Source organism: Haematobia irritans, chromosome 4 (genome assembly GCF_050003625.1).
Source record: "Haematobia irritans isolate KBUSLIRL chromosome 4, ASM5000362v1, whole genome shotgun sequence".
In the NCBI taxonomy this organism is placed as follows: domain Eukaryota; kingdom Metazoa; phylum Arthropoda; class Insecta; order Diptera; family Muscidae; genus Haematobia; species Haematobia irritans.
In genome coordinates this window covers 81,921,131-81,938,662 of record NC_134400.1, presented here as the reverse complement: position 1 = coordinate 81,938,662, position 17,532 = coordinate 81,921,131, and the positions used below count along the sequence as shown (strand labels likewise).

Here is a 17,532-nt window from a genome sequence, read left to right as displayed (position 1 = left end):
CCAAAGGACACAGACAAACAAGAACCACCAATACGGAAACCAACAGAGGACACTTCTGACGAAGACCAACTGACTCCATTGAAACCCACTAGGGCTCCACATGATCCACAAAAACCAGAAATGTTGGTATACTCTGACGAATCTGACGTGGAGGATAATTCCATGAACAAAAAAATATCGCCCTCCACGGACATATTCCATCTGGTTCCATCTGATATACGATCTGCTGAAAAACACGAACCAACCGAACCTAAAACATCAGATGATACCTCTGACCTCAAACAATTGTCACCGAAGTCAGCGTTTGATTCAAAGACACCAGAAATGAAGGAATACTCTATTGAATCGGAGGAAGAAGATAGCGGAGCACTTCCAATAGATACCAAAAAATCTTCTCCCTCTCATCCATTGCCTCTAAAACCCACTGATATTTCATTTAGCAAAACTTCTGACCAACAAGACAAATCTCCTTTGAAACAGGCAGAATCTTTGGATATAAAACCATTTGAACCTGATTCACAGAAACAGAGTGAAATTTCTGATGAGAATATATTTGACAGCAAACCTTCAGATAAACAAAAACCGATAATACTTATACCAACAGAGGACATTTCTGACGTACAACAACTGACTCCACTGAAGCCCACAGACAAGCAAGAACCATCAACACGTAAATCAATAGAGGACACTTCTGTCGCGCAACAATTGGCTCCATTGAAGCCCATTAGTGCACCACTATCTCCACGTGATCCACAAAAACGAGATATGTTGGTATACTCTGACGAATCTGAAGTGGAGGATAGTCCCGCGGACAAAAAAATTTCGCCCTCCACTGACATATTCCATTCGGTTCAATCTGATATACGATCAGACGAGACCTCTGACTTCAAACCATTGGACAAACAAACGTTGCCAGTGAAGTCCCCGTTGGATTCAAAGACACCAGAAATGAAGCAATACTCTGTTGAGTCGGACGAAGAAGATAGTGGAGCACTTCAAATGGATACAATAAAATCTTCTCCCTCTCATCCATTGTCTCTAAAACCCACTGATTTTTCATTTAGCAAAACTTCTGACCAACAAGACAAATCTCCTTTGAAACAGGCAGAATCTTCGAATATAAAACCATTTGAACCTGATTCACAGAAACAGAGAGAAATTTCTGATGAGAGAATATTTGACAGCAAACCTACAGATAAACAAGAACCGACAACACTTAAACCAACAGAGGACACTTCTGACGTACAACAACTGACTCCACCAAAGGACACAGACAAACAAGAACCACCAACACATAAACCAATAGAGGACACTTCCGAAGAACAACAACTGACTCCATTAAAACCCACTAGGGCTCCACATGATCCACAAAAACCAGAAATGTTGGTATACTCTGACGAATCTGACGTGGAGGATAATTCCATGAACAAAAAAATATCGCCCTCCACGGACACATTCCATTTGGTTCCATCTGATATACGATCTGCTGAAAAACACGAACCAACCGAACCTAAAACGTCAGATAATACCTCTGACTTCAAACAATTGTCACCGAAGTCAGCGTTTGATTCAAAGACACCAGAAATGAAGGAATACTCTGATGAATCGGAGGAAGAAGATAGCGGAGCACTTCCAATAGATACCAAAAAATCTTCTCCCTCTCACCCATTGCCTCTAAAACCCACTGATATTTCATTTAGCAAAACTTCTGACCAACAAGACAAATCTCCTTTGAAACAGGCAGAATCTTTGGATATAAAACCATTTGAACCTGATTCACAGAAACAGAGTGAAATTTCTGATGAGCATATATTTGACAGCAAACCATCAGATAAACCAGAACCAACAACACTTAAACCAGCAAAGGACAGTTCTGACGTACAAAAACTGACTCCACTGAAGCCCACAGACAAGCAAGAACCACCAACACGTAAACCAATAGAAGACACTTCTGTTGCGCAACAATTGGCTCCATTGAAGCCCATTAGTGCACCACGATCTCCACGTGATCCACAAAAACGAGATATGTTGGTAAACTCTGACGAATCTGAAGTGGAGGATAGTCCCGCGGACAAAAAAATTTCGCCCTCCACTGACATATTCCATTCGGTTCAATCTGATATACGATCAGACGAGACCTCTGACTTCAAACCATTGGACAAACAAACGTTGCCAGTGAAGTCCCCGTTGGATTCAAAGACACCAGAAATGAAGCAATACTCTGTTGAGTCGGACGAAGAAGATAGCGGAGCACTTCAAATGGATACAATAAAATCTTCTCCCTCTCATCCATTGTCTCTAAAACCCACTGATTTTTCATTTAGCAAAACTTCTGACCAACAAGACAAATCTCCTTTGAAACAGGCAGAATCTTCGAATATAAAACCATTTGAACCTGATTCACAGAAACAGAGAGAAATTTCTGATGAGAGTATAGTTGACAGCAAACCTACAGATAAAAAAGAACCGACAACACTTAAACCAACAGAGGACACTTCTGACGTACAACAACTGACTCCACTGAAGCCCACAGACAAACAAGAACCACCAATACGGATACCAACAGAGGACACTTCTGACGAAGACCAACTGACTCCACTGAAACCCACTAGGGCTCCACATGATCCACAAAAACCAGAAATGTTGGTATACTCTCACGAATCTGACGTGGAGGATAATTCCATGAACAAAAAAATATCGCCCTCCACGGACACATGCCATCTGGTTCCATCTGATATACGATCTGCTGAAAAACACGAACCAACCGAACCTAAAACATCAGATGATACCTCTGACCTCAAACAATTGTCACCGAAGTCAGCGTTTGATTCAAAGACACCAGAAATGAAGGAATGCTCTGATGAATCGGAGGAAGAAGATAGCGGAGCACTTCCAATAGATACCAAAAAATCTTCTCCCTCTCACCCATTGCCTCTAAAACCCACTGATATTTCATTTAGCAAAACTTCTAACCAACAAGACAAATCTCCTTTGAAACAGGCAGAATCTTTGGATATAAAACCATTTGAACCTGATTCACAGAAACAGAGTGAAATTTCTGATGAGAATATATTTGACAGCAAACCTTCAGATAAACAAAAACCGATAATACTTAAACCAACAGAGGACATTTCTGACGTACAACAACTGACTCCACTGAATCCCACAGACAAGCAAGAACCATCAACACGTAAATCAATAGAGGACACTTCTGTCGCGCAACAATTGGCTCCATTGAAGCCCATTAGTGCACCACTATCTCCACGTGATCCACAAAAACGAGATATGTTGGTATACTCTGACGAATCTGAAGTGGAGGATAGTCCCGCGGACAAAAAAATTTCGCCCTCCACTGACATATTCCATTCGGTTCAATCTGATATACGATCAGACGAGACCTCTGACTTCAAACCATTGGACAAACAAACGTTGCCAGTGAAGTCCCCGTTGGATTCAGAGACACCAGAAATGAAGCAATACTCTGTTGAGTCGGACGAAGAAGATAGCGGAGCACTTCAAATGGATACAATAAAATCTTCTCCCTCTCATCCATTGTCTCTAAAACCCACTGATTTTTCATTTAGCAAAACTTCTGACCAACAAGACAAATCTCCTTTGAAACAGGCAGAATCTTCGAATATAAAACCATTTGAACCTGATTCACAGAAACAGAGAGAAATTTCTGATGAGAGTATATTTGACAGCAAACCTACAGATAAACAAGAACCGACAACACTTAAACCAACAGAGGACACTTCTGACGTACAACAACTGACTCCACCAAAGGACACAGACAAACAAGAACCACCAACACATAAACCAATAGAGGACACTTCCGAAGAACAACAACTGACTCCATTAAAACCCACTAGGGCTCCACATGATCCACAAAAACCAGAAATGTTGGTATACTCTGACGAATCTGACGTGGAGGATAATTCCATGAACAAAAAAATATCGCCCTCCACGGGCACATTCCATTTGGTTCCATCTGATATACGATCTGCTGAAAAACACGAACCAACCGAACCTAAAATGTCAGATAATACCTCTGACTTCGAACAATTGTCACCGAAGTCAGCGTTTGATTCAAAGACACCAGAAAGGAAGGAATACTCTGATGAATCGGAGGAAGAAGATAGCGGAGCACTTCCAATAGATACCAAAAAATCTTCTCCCTCACATTCATTGTCCCTAAAAGCAATTGATATTTCATTTAGCAAAACTTCTGACCAAAAAGACAAATCTCCTTTGAAACAGGCAGAATCTTTGGATATAAAACCATTTGAACCTGATTCACAGAAAGAGAGAGAAATTTCTGATGAGAGTATATTTGACAGCAAACCTACAGATAAACAAGAACCGACAACACTTAAACCAACAGAGGACACTTCTGACGTACAACAACAGACTCCACTGAAGTCCACAGACAAACAAGAACCAGCAATACGGAAACCAACAGAGGATACTTCTGACGAAGAACAACTGACTCCATTAAAACCCGTAGACAAGCAAGAATCATGTAAACCAATAGAGGATACTTTTGACGAACACCAACAGATTCCTTTGAAGCCCACTAGTGCGCTACTTGATCTCAAAAAACAAGAAGTGTTGGTATCCTCTGACGAATCTGACGTGGAGGAGAGTCCCACGGACAAAAAAATATCTCCCTCGACTGATACATTCCATTCGGTTCCCTCTGATATACGATCTTCTATACTTCCAAGAGATCACAAAAAATCTTCTCCCTCGAATCTATTGCCCCTAAATCCCACTGATATTTCACCTAGCAAAACTCCAGACAAATCTCCTTCGAAACAGGCACAATCTTTGGATATAAAATCATTTGAACCTGTTTCAGAAAAACCGGGTGAAATTTCTGATGAGAATATTTTCGAGCACAAACCTTCAGACAAACAAGAACCAACAACACTTAAACCAACAGAGGAGATTTCTGACGAACAAAAAGTGACTAGATCACCCCTTGATCCAAAGACATTGTTGGCATTCCGTGATGAATCTTATATGGAGGGTAGTCCGGGAGATAGAAAAATATCTCCCTCCACAGTTACATTCCATTTGGTTCCTTCTGATATTTCTGACGCCAAATCTTTTCAGAGACACGAACCATCCGCACCTATAACCTCTGACTCGACACTGTCGGACAAACAAGCGTTGACGCCTGAGTCGCCATTTGACGCGAGGACAGAAATAGAGGACTTATGCAGTTTGAAGCCTTCACTCATTTCTGATAGCCAACTTTCTGACGGACAAAAACTACTCTCGTCCGAACTTTCTGAAGTTAAAGGTAAAATGACATCTGAGAGTAAACCTTCGGATCAGATCCACGAGGTTTATTTTGTGCCAAGGGAACTGAAAACCGATAGTAATGAGACTGCTTTTAAACAGTCAGATATTAAACACTCTATTTCTGATCGTGAATCTTATCCTGAAAATAGGGAAGAAATTCTACACGTTGTCAAAAATGAAAATGTTGTGGGGTCTCCGTCTTTGAAAACTGACACAATGGAACTTTCCCCATTAGAAGACAAACCATCTACCGATTTTCGTGCAGTTGCATATTTCGTTAACTTACAAGAAAATAGCAATGTTAAAACTCATTCACCTACGTTACGTATGAATAGGAAAGATATTATCTCCAAGACAACAAAAAAATCTGACGTAGAAATTAGGCAAACTAGTAAGATACACGTGAAATTAGCATCTCAAGAGTCTAGATCGACTAAATTAAAAGTTGGCTCCTCTAATACGACTAATACTAATACAAAACAGCGTGCTAAAAGACCCACAAAAAAACTCGCCAACGATAGGATCCAACCACAAATACAAATAAAAACTGTCAGAGAAAGCAAAACTTCCACTAAAACTCAGGAAAGAGTTATTACAGATGTTACCAGTATGTCCGCTCTGAACAATCAAATTAGGTTAGAGAGAACATTAAGTCCGCAACCTAAGCACTCCTTTACTGATTCGATTGATTCCAACAGTCGAAGCACAACTCCAAGGCCACGTATTAGAACAGACATTACTAGAGTTCCACAGAACCAAACGTTACGCACATTCAGCCCGCCGCCAAATCATCCTAAATCGAACTATGCATCTGTAACTAGTGTATATGCAAGCACTAGAAAAACACAAACGACATCAATTGCCAGCAAGAAGACTACCGAGACCATAAGTTCCAGAAGTTCAACTCCCAATGATGATTCGCAAAGAAGACGCCTAAAAACACCCATTCCATCGACATCAAAGCACCACTATATGCAGCCCACTATAGCTCATAACAGAAGATATGCAAATCTTAATCGAACTGAAAGCAACATTAGTTTGGATGACAAATCCAATACAAAGTCATCAGCAGAAACTCCATCGCCAAAAACAATTTCTCGCATGAAATCTAAATCTGATAGAGTTTACTTTCAGTCCAGTAGATATAGCTCAAGTAAGGAGTCAATTCAAAGCACAATCTCTAAGCCTAGAGATGAGAAAAATAATTCCTCAAATATAATCAAACCAGCAGTATCCTCACAAAAGAGTAAGAGCAAATCAATAAAAAGCTCTGAAAAACTAGAGCAAGTAAGCATCTCCTCGGCCATTTTAAAATCCTCCGTTAAATACGTTAAACAGGTGTCAAATGAAAAATTGAGCTCGGAGAAAAAATCTCTCACATCAAAACAAAAAATTAAGTCCACAGAAGACACCAATCGATTAAAGGAAAGCGAAACAATACCTAGGAGGGCAACGAAAAGTACGTTCTCTAATGTACCCGTAAGGGCGGGTACTTCAAAAACTTCACCTTCTGAAGATAACAAAAGAGTAAAAACAACAACCAAAGCCCCTTCCTCAAACGACTTGCGTCAAGGGTAGAGCGGAAAAGTAAAAAAGTTAAACGAGCTCAAGGAGAAAACAAGCAAAACTGCAGATGTTAAGGTTCAGAAGAAGTTAAAAAATACAGTAAACCAGTCCAGCACAAGTAAAAACTCACCACCTGTGCCTCCTACGAAGGTAATGCATACCAAAAAAGTTCCAACCACTGTAACTAAGACTACTAGAAGAGACAATCAAAGTGCAAATAAAAGTGAAAAAGAGCTTTTAAATACAAGACTGGCTGAGAAAAAATCTGTAGCTCAAGCTACCACCACCAGAGTTTCCACCGTCAGGTTGCATCGAGAACCGATTGCAACCACCTTAGTTAGTACTGTCTTGGTAAATGATGATAACGACTCCGAAAGCAATGCACGTTCGCTACAATCAAATGATAGCACTAAAAGTTCCAGCTCATCGGCCGGAAGTCGCAAAATATTGACCAGTGAAGTATTTACTAAGACATGCGGTCCCGATAAGCCACTCGAAGTAATATACCGCCAGCCTGATGTAGACTACATGAGTATGATGCGACCACAATCTGTGGAGCAGAGATGTGTTTACGAGCACGACGTGAGCTTTATTGATACCACCGATTCGAGTTTATCTGACTCTGTCGCCCTACCCATATTCAGTTCCGACCAAGATCGTCTATGCATGGCTAGTCCGGGTTCGCCAAAACCAACTAGAAGTCCATTTGCCTTAATTGAGGAAACCTTAAGAAGACAACAAGCCGGTGGTTTTTCGTTGGATCCCACTATACAAAGGCAATTTGAGGCCGCTGACTTGCTGGCATCAGCTTCGGGAAGTCCACTGTCAACTGGCTTAGATGAAAGTACCAAAAAAGGTAAACAAAAAATCATTTGCACTTTTTTCGTTTAGAAAGAAAAAAAATCGATAGTTTTATTTGCGTAAGTATTGGTAAAATATTGTAGTATACTTTCATTTAACTAAGGGGAAATTGATACATATAGAACTTCTTAAAACTAAGAGTTTTCTTTGAAATGGGTTCTTTTATGATTGCTATGAAACACATTGGTTATATAGAATTTCAATCGGGTAGGGATAGACGAAAGCTACGTCTCCCATACTCTAATTATTTTTTTACCTACTACAATCAATAATAAGTTTTTAATGCTTGATTTTTTTCCAAAACACACACAGAAACACATATTCACACTAAAACACAGCAATTTTAAAAATTTTCAAGAGATTCACTATGTCCACGAATGTACCAACGATATCAATTACATCTCATCATCATTCTACATCATCATCGTCTGATTCGGATTCAGATACATCGAACTCTCATGACAATGACATGAACTATTCTAAGAGATTGGGGAACTTAACGGACGTGGAGGATTTCGATAGTCAGGCCGATGTATCAAATGCTTCATCGCGAAGGGCTTCAATAAATGGTCGAACACAAACTAACAACGATCTAACCGATGTTGAAGATTATGAAGCCTCGGATTCGGAATTTGATGTGGGTGTATTTCCAGAGATAAAGCTTTCACTGGAAGAGTTCTTAACGCAAGGCATACAGGGCCATCAAACCGTAACCAATGGCACGAACGAAAGAGTTGAGAGACGATCCGGCAACTTTTTAAAAGCCCAGAATCTTAATAACGCTAATGATTACTTAACTGATTGTGAAGACTACAATACCGATTCGGAGGTTGAAATCGATGTGGTCAAATCGGTGTGTGTTGACTTGAATGAGGAGTTCGTTGAACATGGAGAAATGAATATAGTCGACGCTTCGGGTACACCTTATAGTATTGATGACAGCAACGAAGATGTCTCAATTGCGAGTAACATTAGCGATCTAGTTTCCGATGCAACAGGAGCATGCGCACTGCCGGGACAAGTTTTATCTGAAGATGAACTTTTGGAAATTTCGGGAGACGAGGAAATTTGTAACATTCCAATTTCCGACTCGGAGTCTACACACCTGGATGATAAGGCATCTGATGATGATCCGCTGAGTCTTTCATCCGCTGCCCCTCTAAATGTTAAATTCATAGCTCCTTTGGAAACAATAAAGAGTACGAAAGAGAAGTTAACACGTGTATCTGTTTCCAATCGGACTAGTCATGGAGTGTTCTTGGCCGTGCAGCGGGAAAAAGAAGAAGTTCTAACCGATATCGAAAATCTAGACGAGGACGATGATAGTTTTGATGACGATGACAAGCCAATACCCCAAGCGGTTATCTTGACACCAGACAATAATGGTGATAGTCAAACTGATTGCGAAGATATATCGTGCGATGAAATAGGAAGTTTCGAAACATCTGGACCCCCAAATCAATTTACGGTTGATTTAAAGAATTTACCTCAACCACAACGAGAAGTGGTGCTGTTACAGGAGAACAAATACGGTGATACAATTACCAGTGTCATGCCTATGGATCAACAACACAAGTTTGGAATCAGTACTTGTTCCATGGAGGAATGTGTTACAGATTGTGAGGAATATTCGTTTGTTGAGGGCGATGATCTAGCAGATTTGTCCGTCGCAGAAGCACCTCTTCCATCATCCAATGATTTGATGGAGTCTGATATAACGGTGTCGAATGAACAAATGAAACCCCAATTAAGCAAACGGCTCGAGATCCAATCCAACACGGAATCGGTAACAGACGTTGAAGAATTCTATGTGGATGGTACTAACACACGCAAAAAGAAACAAAAATCTCGCACCATCGGAAAGAACAAAGTCAAATATTTAGATCTTCCCAAGCCAACCGAGGATGGCAACACTGACGTTGAAGAAATGGATCTTTCTGAAGCTGATTTGCCTTCTGATTTGAAGCCTCAACCAATACCTAATCTCAGTGATAATAATTCGCCCACTCAAATTGACAAAGCAACCGATGTTGAAGATCTCACAACCGATGATCTGTCATCCACTTCTGAAACCGATTTTCCACAGATTAATAGAAATTCTTCAAATTTGAAAGACTATGACAATAGCAGTTCCAATATTGTGACAGCCATGGAAACACATCCTTCAGTACCATCCAGGTCAATACACATAAAGAAAACTATTGTCCAGCAAGTATGCAACATTCATCAACAACAACAAACAGACACTGAAGATGTACAATTACCTTCCGACAATGAAGACTTTTGTGCACGAGAATTGCCCTCCACTTGTCTCTCCAGTGAGTTGACTGAGATGCTCAATGGCGCATGCACAACCGTGCACGAAAAGTGTCAAAACAGTTTCAATGTTGATGTTGAGAAATTACAAATCAAGGGTATGCTCCGTGAAGCTCATACAGACATTGAATATGTAGAATCTGATGAGTCCGCCGCTAGAGGCAGCAAATAAAGCATTATGCAACATCTACTATTTCCAAAAGTTCAAATTTAAAATCATTTGCCCAATCAATCAAATACACATCAAACAAATTTGTAAGTAATCAACAACGAAAAAAAAATCCAACTTCCCCACTCCTCTCACCAAAAACAAAATTAATTAACACATTGCATCAGAGTCTCTCCACCACTCGCAAGTGTCCCGTTCGTAAAGTGTTGCGTTGCGTTACGTTCATATTTTACTAACCACACATCTATTAACATCACACACATTCAATGCGCGGTTTGTTACTAACTAGAACTATCCTACTAATATACCTTCTCCCCACAGCTAGTTTGCTATACAATAAAATACACATAAAATGTCTTTGGATATTCAAAAGAATTATAACGGAATACTATATCGTATTCTCTTTCTGTACTACATATACATATATAAATCCAACATAATTAAATTTCATTCTATTAGTTACTTTTTATTTTAATCGTTTGTAATTAATGTATATCTTTGTATGCATATATCATGTATTTTCTGTGTTTTAGAAAAATCTCCTGTGACGAAACATAACTAAGTAATTATTTCTCTCTCTCTTTCTTACGTTTATCACCTCACCATTACAGAAACAATTCAAGAATACATACCAGAGAACCAGATTGTATCGATCGACTCGGTTACACGACAAGGTACGTAGTAGTAAATAGCACAGAATACACAATTAAGTCATCATTCTTGTTATCATTCTTGTTATCCATATTGTATTGCTTTTCACTTTTATTTGCTTTCCATACCCGGCTATTGCTTTATAATTTCCTCATATAGTATGTTATACTGCACATTATAAAGGACGACATTATAGTTATATTCTGACAAACAATTTTTGGAATCTGAGTGAACTTTGTGTAATCATAGTTTTCTAGCTAACGTAGTTTGTCCAATACATACAGATGGCGGAAATGATGAAAGTGAGCTCTAAGGGCCACGAAATGAGAAATGAAATTATAAAGTAAGCGTTAACTCGGTCGGATAGACAGAGGTTCGAATGCTTTCATCGAATAGAAGTAGAAGTTTTAGTTGAAATATTGGAGAACGTTAACTCTATTGTTGAAAATGCTTGTTTTCATAATGAAAACAAACGTCTTACACTGAAAAAGGCATAGATTTCTTGTCCTCAAAATCCGAAATTGAATTTTGCTTAGCGTAGAAGACGCATTTCTTTGATATTAAGTTTTTTCCTTGTCCAAAAGTTGACCAACTTTTTAAGTCGTCGTTTTGTCCTTATAGTTAAGTGATTCGACGTAAAAATGAGTTTCCTTCCATGAAAAAAATATTGACTAAAGTCAACTTGGCTTTAATAATTCTGAAGTCGAGTCTGAATTTGGAAATTTAAGTTGTATTTAAAGAGCACATGAAGAATAAAACAATAAATTAAAATTCGTTTCCTAGTGTCAGGTACGCAAAACTCAAATCTAAAAGAGAATTTGTCCTAAAGGTATCTTTACTTCAATTCTCGACATCTTTGGGTGGGAATCAATACCAAAATCGTTAGGGCAATTACAAAGACTTTGGAACCGGCAAGCTTTTTTTTTCAGTGTAAGATCAAGTCGCACCCATTAAATCGGTTATTCAATCATCTCATGGATGAAAAGAGAACATAATAATTAAGTGACTGGATTTTTAATTGGTAAATTAAAAATCCAGCCACGCCGATTTGGCGTGTTCCCTGGGATAAAATGTTTCATATAATTTAACGGGAAATAAGCATTTAGATCTTCGTAAGGCAAACGTTTGCAAAGTTTTTTTTTGCAACGCTAAATTCAGCTTAATTAACTTTTTAACCCAAAATTTGCTGTAATTATTTCTTTCGAATTTTGAAATGTCAATGGTACGTTTATCAGCGATCAACACGAGAAGATTTACTAACGTCTAATGTGCGTCACCATATAACCACAAAAGAGAATTTCTTTTTTCAAAAATTTCGTTCCTAAGATGCCTCCGACAGTCCCTTAAATCGGTATAACAACGATCTCCATATAGCGGTTATATAAATCGATCTCCCAAATTTAAGTTCATACTCTTTATCATATTAGGTTAGGTAAAGCGGCAGCCCGTTTTTGGCTCAATCTAAAGGAATTCATTGGGGGGCCCACGTGGTGGACTTCTCTCTAATCAATGAATACTGCCGGCTTCTATGTTATGCTCAATGAAAAGGAACCTTCATTTTATAGCCGAGCCCAAACCACTTAGAGAATATGTGAAGCTGCGACGATATAAACCACCGCTGATAAACGTTTTGGTGCTCGGCCGAAACTGGGATTGAACGCAACATTAGTCTTGTGTCATTCCGGAATGACCTAGTTACAATAACCGGTTCGCCAAATGGAACGACCGGTACTACTTCCGTCAATTTCTCTCCTATAGTTCCATACATAGTTCCTTTTCTTATTTAATGTATCATTCCACTTTGGTCAACTGTTTGACGCTATCGTCATAGACCAAGGAAGGTATAGACGTCTTATGTGAATTCACAGCGCTGTGGTTTGTCTGCACACCGTAGATGGCACTTTTTCGTCTGCAAATGAGTGACTTTTTAATTTGGCTTTAATTTGTTTTCTTTCCTTTGTTGTCTTGATGAAACACCAGGTATTGTAAAAGCATATACAATTCTGTACATCCACACTTGTTTCTTAATGCAAATTGACTGATTTGTACGGTAATTCCCGTTTCCCAAAAAAATTGAGTGACTTGACTGCGCAATTGAGTGCAATGACTGCGCACTGCAAATAAACAAAATCATTGTGAATTATCAAAAGAGGTCTATACCTTTTCTTCGTCTATGCTATCGTATGTAAACACTCTCTGAGAGAAGGTTAGAGAGAAAATTTCAAAAATGCTAATAAAACGCTTTAAAAATACATCGAATACGAAATATTAAACAAAACTTTTATATTTATTCATATAAACTTACTTGTTCTACTTCCACTACTTTCTTGTGAAAGAGAGTCAATGGAACGAAGGAACGATATAAAGACTCCCGTTCCTCTGATGGTAGTAGACGACAGTGATGACAAATATTAACACCCCTACGAATTATTAGAACGTGATGGAACGATTTAAAGGAACTTGTTCCTTTCTAAAAAGGAACGATAAGTCCGAATCACTACGGTGAACGATTTTACTATGCAACATCCTTTGCATATAAGACGGGCATATTAACTATTGCACCACGGTGGCCTTCATTGCATCTTGGAAATACATTTTTCATTTGAAGTATTGTACACATCAAACATTTTTCATTTGAAGTATTGTGTCACAAAAGAACGTATTTTTTTCATAAGCGTGAGAATATTTGTGACACCAACAAAGTTCTGTTTTACCTACCACACTTACGAGATTTATCTGTAACGCAATACACGTATACTTAATATAAATAATTTATTGATCATACGCCATACTACCAATTTACCTAACCGCATCTTTAAGTGATAATTTGAATTCCTTGCTCCAAATGAAATTGTGGAACAATCAACTCAACTTGGGAAATATTCTTCACAGTGAGAGAAAAGATCTCCTTAGTAAGATTTTAAACTGCTCAAGCTTCTGAACTCGCTTCTGTAAAGGAATCAATAAATAACGAAAACAGGATATGTATGAAAAAGAGGTTAGCGAAGTTTCTTTGAATAAAAAGGCAATTTTTCCAAATGTACGAACGACATAATGGGCATTTTGGGCTCAAATAGTACCTTACAGAAATAATAAATGATGTAGAAGAAACAAGTTCTTGGTAAAGACGAAAACTTTGCTTTAGGCAAATATGAAAATTCGAAAATTATACACTTGCTTAATTTTTATGTACGACTTTAATTGAAAAGTTTCGTTTATATAATTACACTGATACAGATACATTGTCCGTCACCTCTACCCATCACCAATCATCTCATCTTCACGTTATTTGATACCACTGCAACCCTAAAATTATTTTGAATAGCAAAGTTCAATCAAATTCTTCAGTAATTATTTTATTTTTTTAAGTCGCGGAAAAAACTTCAGATTGTTAAATTTAGATTGATATTAATCATATAGTATACATGGCAAAATAAAGATTTGGCTTTTCATATATATAAATGTGTCAATTGAAAACAAACAACATTGATCCAATTAATCTTTTTAATCACTGCTTAGTTTAGTTTAGTTTATTGTAAGATCTGTCCTCTCTTTCTCTCTCGCAAAAGAAAGCATATTTACTCGTTTTGTAATTATAACTGCTAAAATTAAATAAATTTTTGAAAAAACATTTTTTTTTATTTTTTGCTGTTTTAGCATCAATTGTTTGTTGTTGCTTTAGCATCCTTTCCGTTTCAAAATGAGTAAAGTATGAAAAGTGTGAATTTCGGAGAGTAAAATTTAGTTTTTATATGCTGAAAATGATATGCAGACATATCATCCATTGTAGAAAGATTTTGGTTTGTTTCTATGAGTATATTACTCATAATTGCGATATAAAAACTCGTTGTTTTCTCCTAGGAACAAATGCCAACATCCAAACTGTATGCGTACTGCGATATAATTATAAAATTTTCAACAAAAATAGTAAATCTAATAGTAAATTAAAAAAATACTTAAAGTAAATAATATTAATGATTATAGGCTATAAAATAGGCTTAATTCACAATAAGTTCCTTTGAGGAGTTTCGCACTAAATTTAAATGTATGTATGTACAATACAGTAAGGAACTGTAAAATTCTAAAACATATGTGATAGTATGCCGATCTATTTCTCGGCCTACTTTTGCCGATTTTGGAATTTGCGATATGATATGACTGCATTGTTCAAAAGTTGTTTACATAGTGATAGAAATCGAAAAAGTTTATAATTTCTTCAAATAAATCCGAAATCCAGAAATGGTACTACATCTGAAGAACTAATGCGAATTTAACGTAGTGGATGCTTAAAAATATGACTTCCGCACTATCACAAACCCATATAAAATTCATGGCTTCAAATCCAATTTTGCACCACTTCTTGTTGCTAGAAGAACATTTGCATGTTCAACTAATTTTACAATCATTCAGAATACCAATTCATAGACTTGGCCAGCCATCGACTTGATAAATTTGTGTTAGCTTAGCCGTTAAAAAGCTCAACGATCTAAATAGCCAAGTTTTATTGAAGACTTTTAAAAGGATTAAATTGGACGTCTCACCATTTGGATATACATAAATTCATGATAGATTTCGATGTTCAATTTTAAAACGAAAATCAAAAGTTGGTATCAAATAAATACTCGCGAACTTATTTTTGGATTTTTTTCTCACTTGCACCACTCTCATTTGCCATTACTATGCATTAAATGTACATCTAAGCGTTCCGAGACTTGATGAAGACCAAGTGGTAATGCTTTTTTCATGTTATTGTAAAAGAATTTTCATCGCGCAATAAAATGCCATAAAATGTGCGATTATTTTTCAGGCACTATTACATATGACACAATCAATGAGAAATATCGAAGAGAAGACGGCGACAAGGGTGGTGATGAGGACGATGATTATGATGATGATGATGACGATGAACAAAGTGGTGATGAGCGCAATGGATCAGTTATTGACACAGATTCCAAGTTAGTCAAAGATATTGAAAATACCTATCAGTTGGAGAGCGTACGACGTGAGGCCACAGTGTTGGTCGATCGTGTCCTTGAGGAGAGTATGTACATTGTGAATGAACAGGAAGATCTCAATGGCAGTGTAGCTCGCAATATTGATAATGCCGATTCCAATGTCGCTTTAGGCATAACATCAGCCTCTTTGAGCGACGTTCCCAACCGGCAGGAATATAATTCGGAAAGCGAAAATTATGCCATAACCTGTGATGTAGTTGGAGGCATTGACGTTGTTAAGTCCCCTACAATTGAGTCCATGTCGGGCAAATCATTCGATGATAATTTAAGCTCTTCTGACGAACAGCAGCAGCTACATCAACCAGTTGGTCCTCATGAAACACCATCACGGAGTTGTGATGATATGCGTGGCTCTAAAATTACAATACAAACATCTCAAACTAAAGGTAAATTTTATAATTGTCATGGTAGCAATCGTATTCATTTTGAACAATTCGTCAATTTCTCGCAATCTTTGTTACTCTATTGTGTTAGAATCTCAATTTTAAACTTCATAGATTTTAGAAATGGAGATCAGTACTGATACAAAGAATTTAATCCTTTCAAAAAAATTGGTATAATTTTTCTCAGAACCTAAAGAAAGTTGTATTAAATTTTTTGTGACTATGCTGCTCTTAAGAGCACTTTATATTTAGAAGCAGTTGCTGAATTCACCGAATGGGAGAACTTTATCGTGTTGTAAACAATATATATATGGTAATTAAAAATATGTATATGAATCACATCGATCACATGCGTTAAGAGCATATACTTAGGAGAGAATTTTTCCAATTAAAATTTTAATTTCATTAAAACTAAAAAAAAACAATTAAAACAAAAACCAATCTCAAAAATAATGTCAATAAATTTGTTTCATTGGATCTATTAATTTTTTAATTGATTGAAGAATTTTTAATTTAAAATTAATTGGATCAATTACTTTCGTAATTGTAGACAATCAATATGTCCAATATTTTCACGTCTAAGTTGTATCATGATTTGTATAATATACATATGTTCCACGTGGAAGCTACGCCCTAGTCCTGGCCGATTTACCCAATGCCAATTTTGATACAAATTAATTAAATTAATAAAAATCAATAAAATATAAACAGTCGGGAGAACACAAAATATAACAAGTATAAACGGCCGTAAGTTCGGCCAGGCCTAATCTTATGTACCCTCCACCATGGATTGCGTAGAAACTTCTACGAAAGACTGTTATACACAATCGAATTACTTGGGTTGTTGTATCTTAAATCGTTTTCTAAATTGTGAGTTAGTCCACACGTGGTATATATTAGACAAAAAGGCATGTAAGTCTACAAATAATTACGAATCGATATGGACTTTTGCACGGTACGTAGGGAGCCAGAATTGAAAAATGGGGGTCGCTTATATGGGGGCTATATACAATTATAAACTTGATATGGACCAATTTTTGTGTGATTGGGGATCGATTTATCTGAGAGCTATATAACTATAGACCGATATGGACCTAGTTAGGCATGGTTGTTAACGGCCATATACTAGCACAATGTACCAAATTTCAACTGACTCGGATGAAACTTGCTCCTCCAAGAGGCTCCAAAACCAAATCTCGGGGTCGGTTTATATATACCAAATTTCAACCAGATCGGATGAATTTTGCTTCTCCACAAGGCA

General features: G+C 37.4%; 2 protein-coding genes across 4 annotated transcripts in view; both read left to right on the top strand.

Moving 5' to 3' along the window:
- Positions 1–17,532, top strand: part of Ank2 (Ankyrin 2) — a 104,191-nt gene that overhangs the window by 62,191 nt on the left and 24,468 nt on the right. For 2 of the 3 annotated variants that reach the window (XM_075303921.1, XM_075303920.1), the window contains exons 6-7: positions 10,834–10,896; positions 15,681–16,274. In XM_075303921.1, coding sequence (XP_075160036.1) covers positions 10,834–10,896; positions 15,681–16,274 — 657 coding nt within the window. The remainder of the gene's footprint in view (positions 1–10,833; positions 10,897–15,680; positions 16,275–17,532) is intronic. The other variant, XM_075303922.1, reaches the window with a different exon arrangement.
- LOC142233127 (uncharacterized) lies at positions 7,603–10,308 on the top strand. The gene is made up of 2 exons (XM_075303923.1): positions 7,603–7,732; positions 8,050–10,308. Exon 2 carries the CDS (start codon positions 8,105–8,107, stop codon positions 10,223–10,225), a length of 2,121 nt encoding a protein of 706 aa, XP_075160038.1. The 5' UTR covers positions 7,603–7,732; positions 8,050–8,104; the 3' UTR covers positions 10,226–10,308.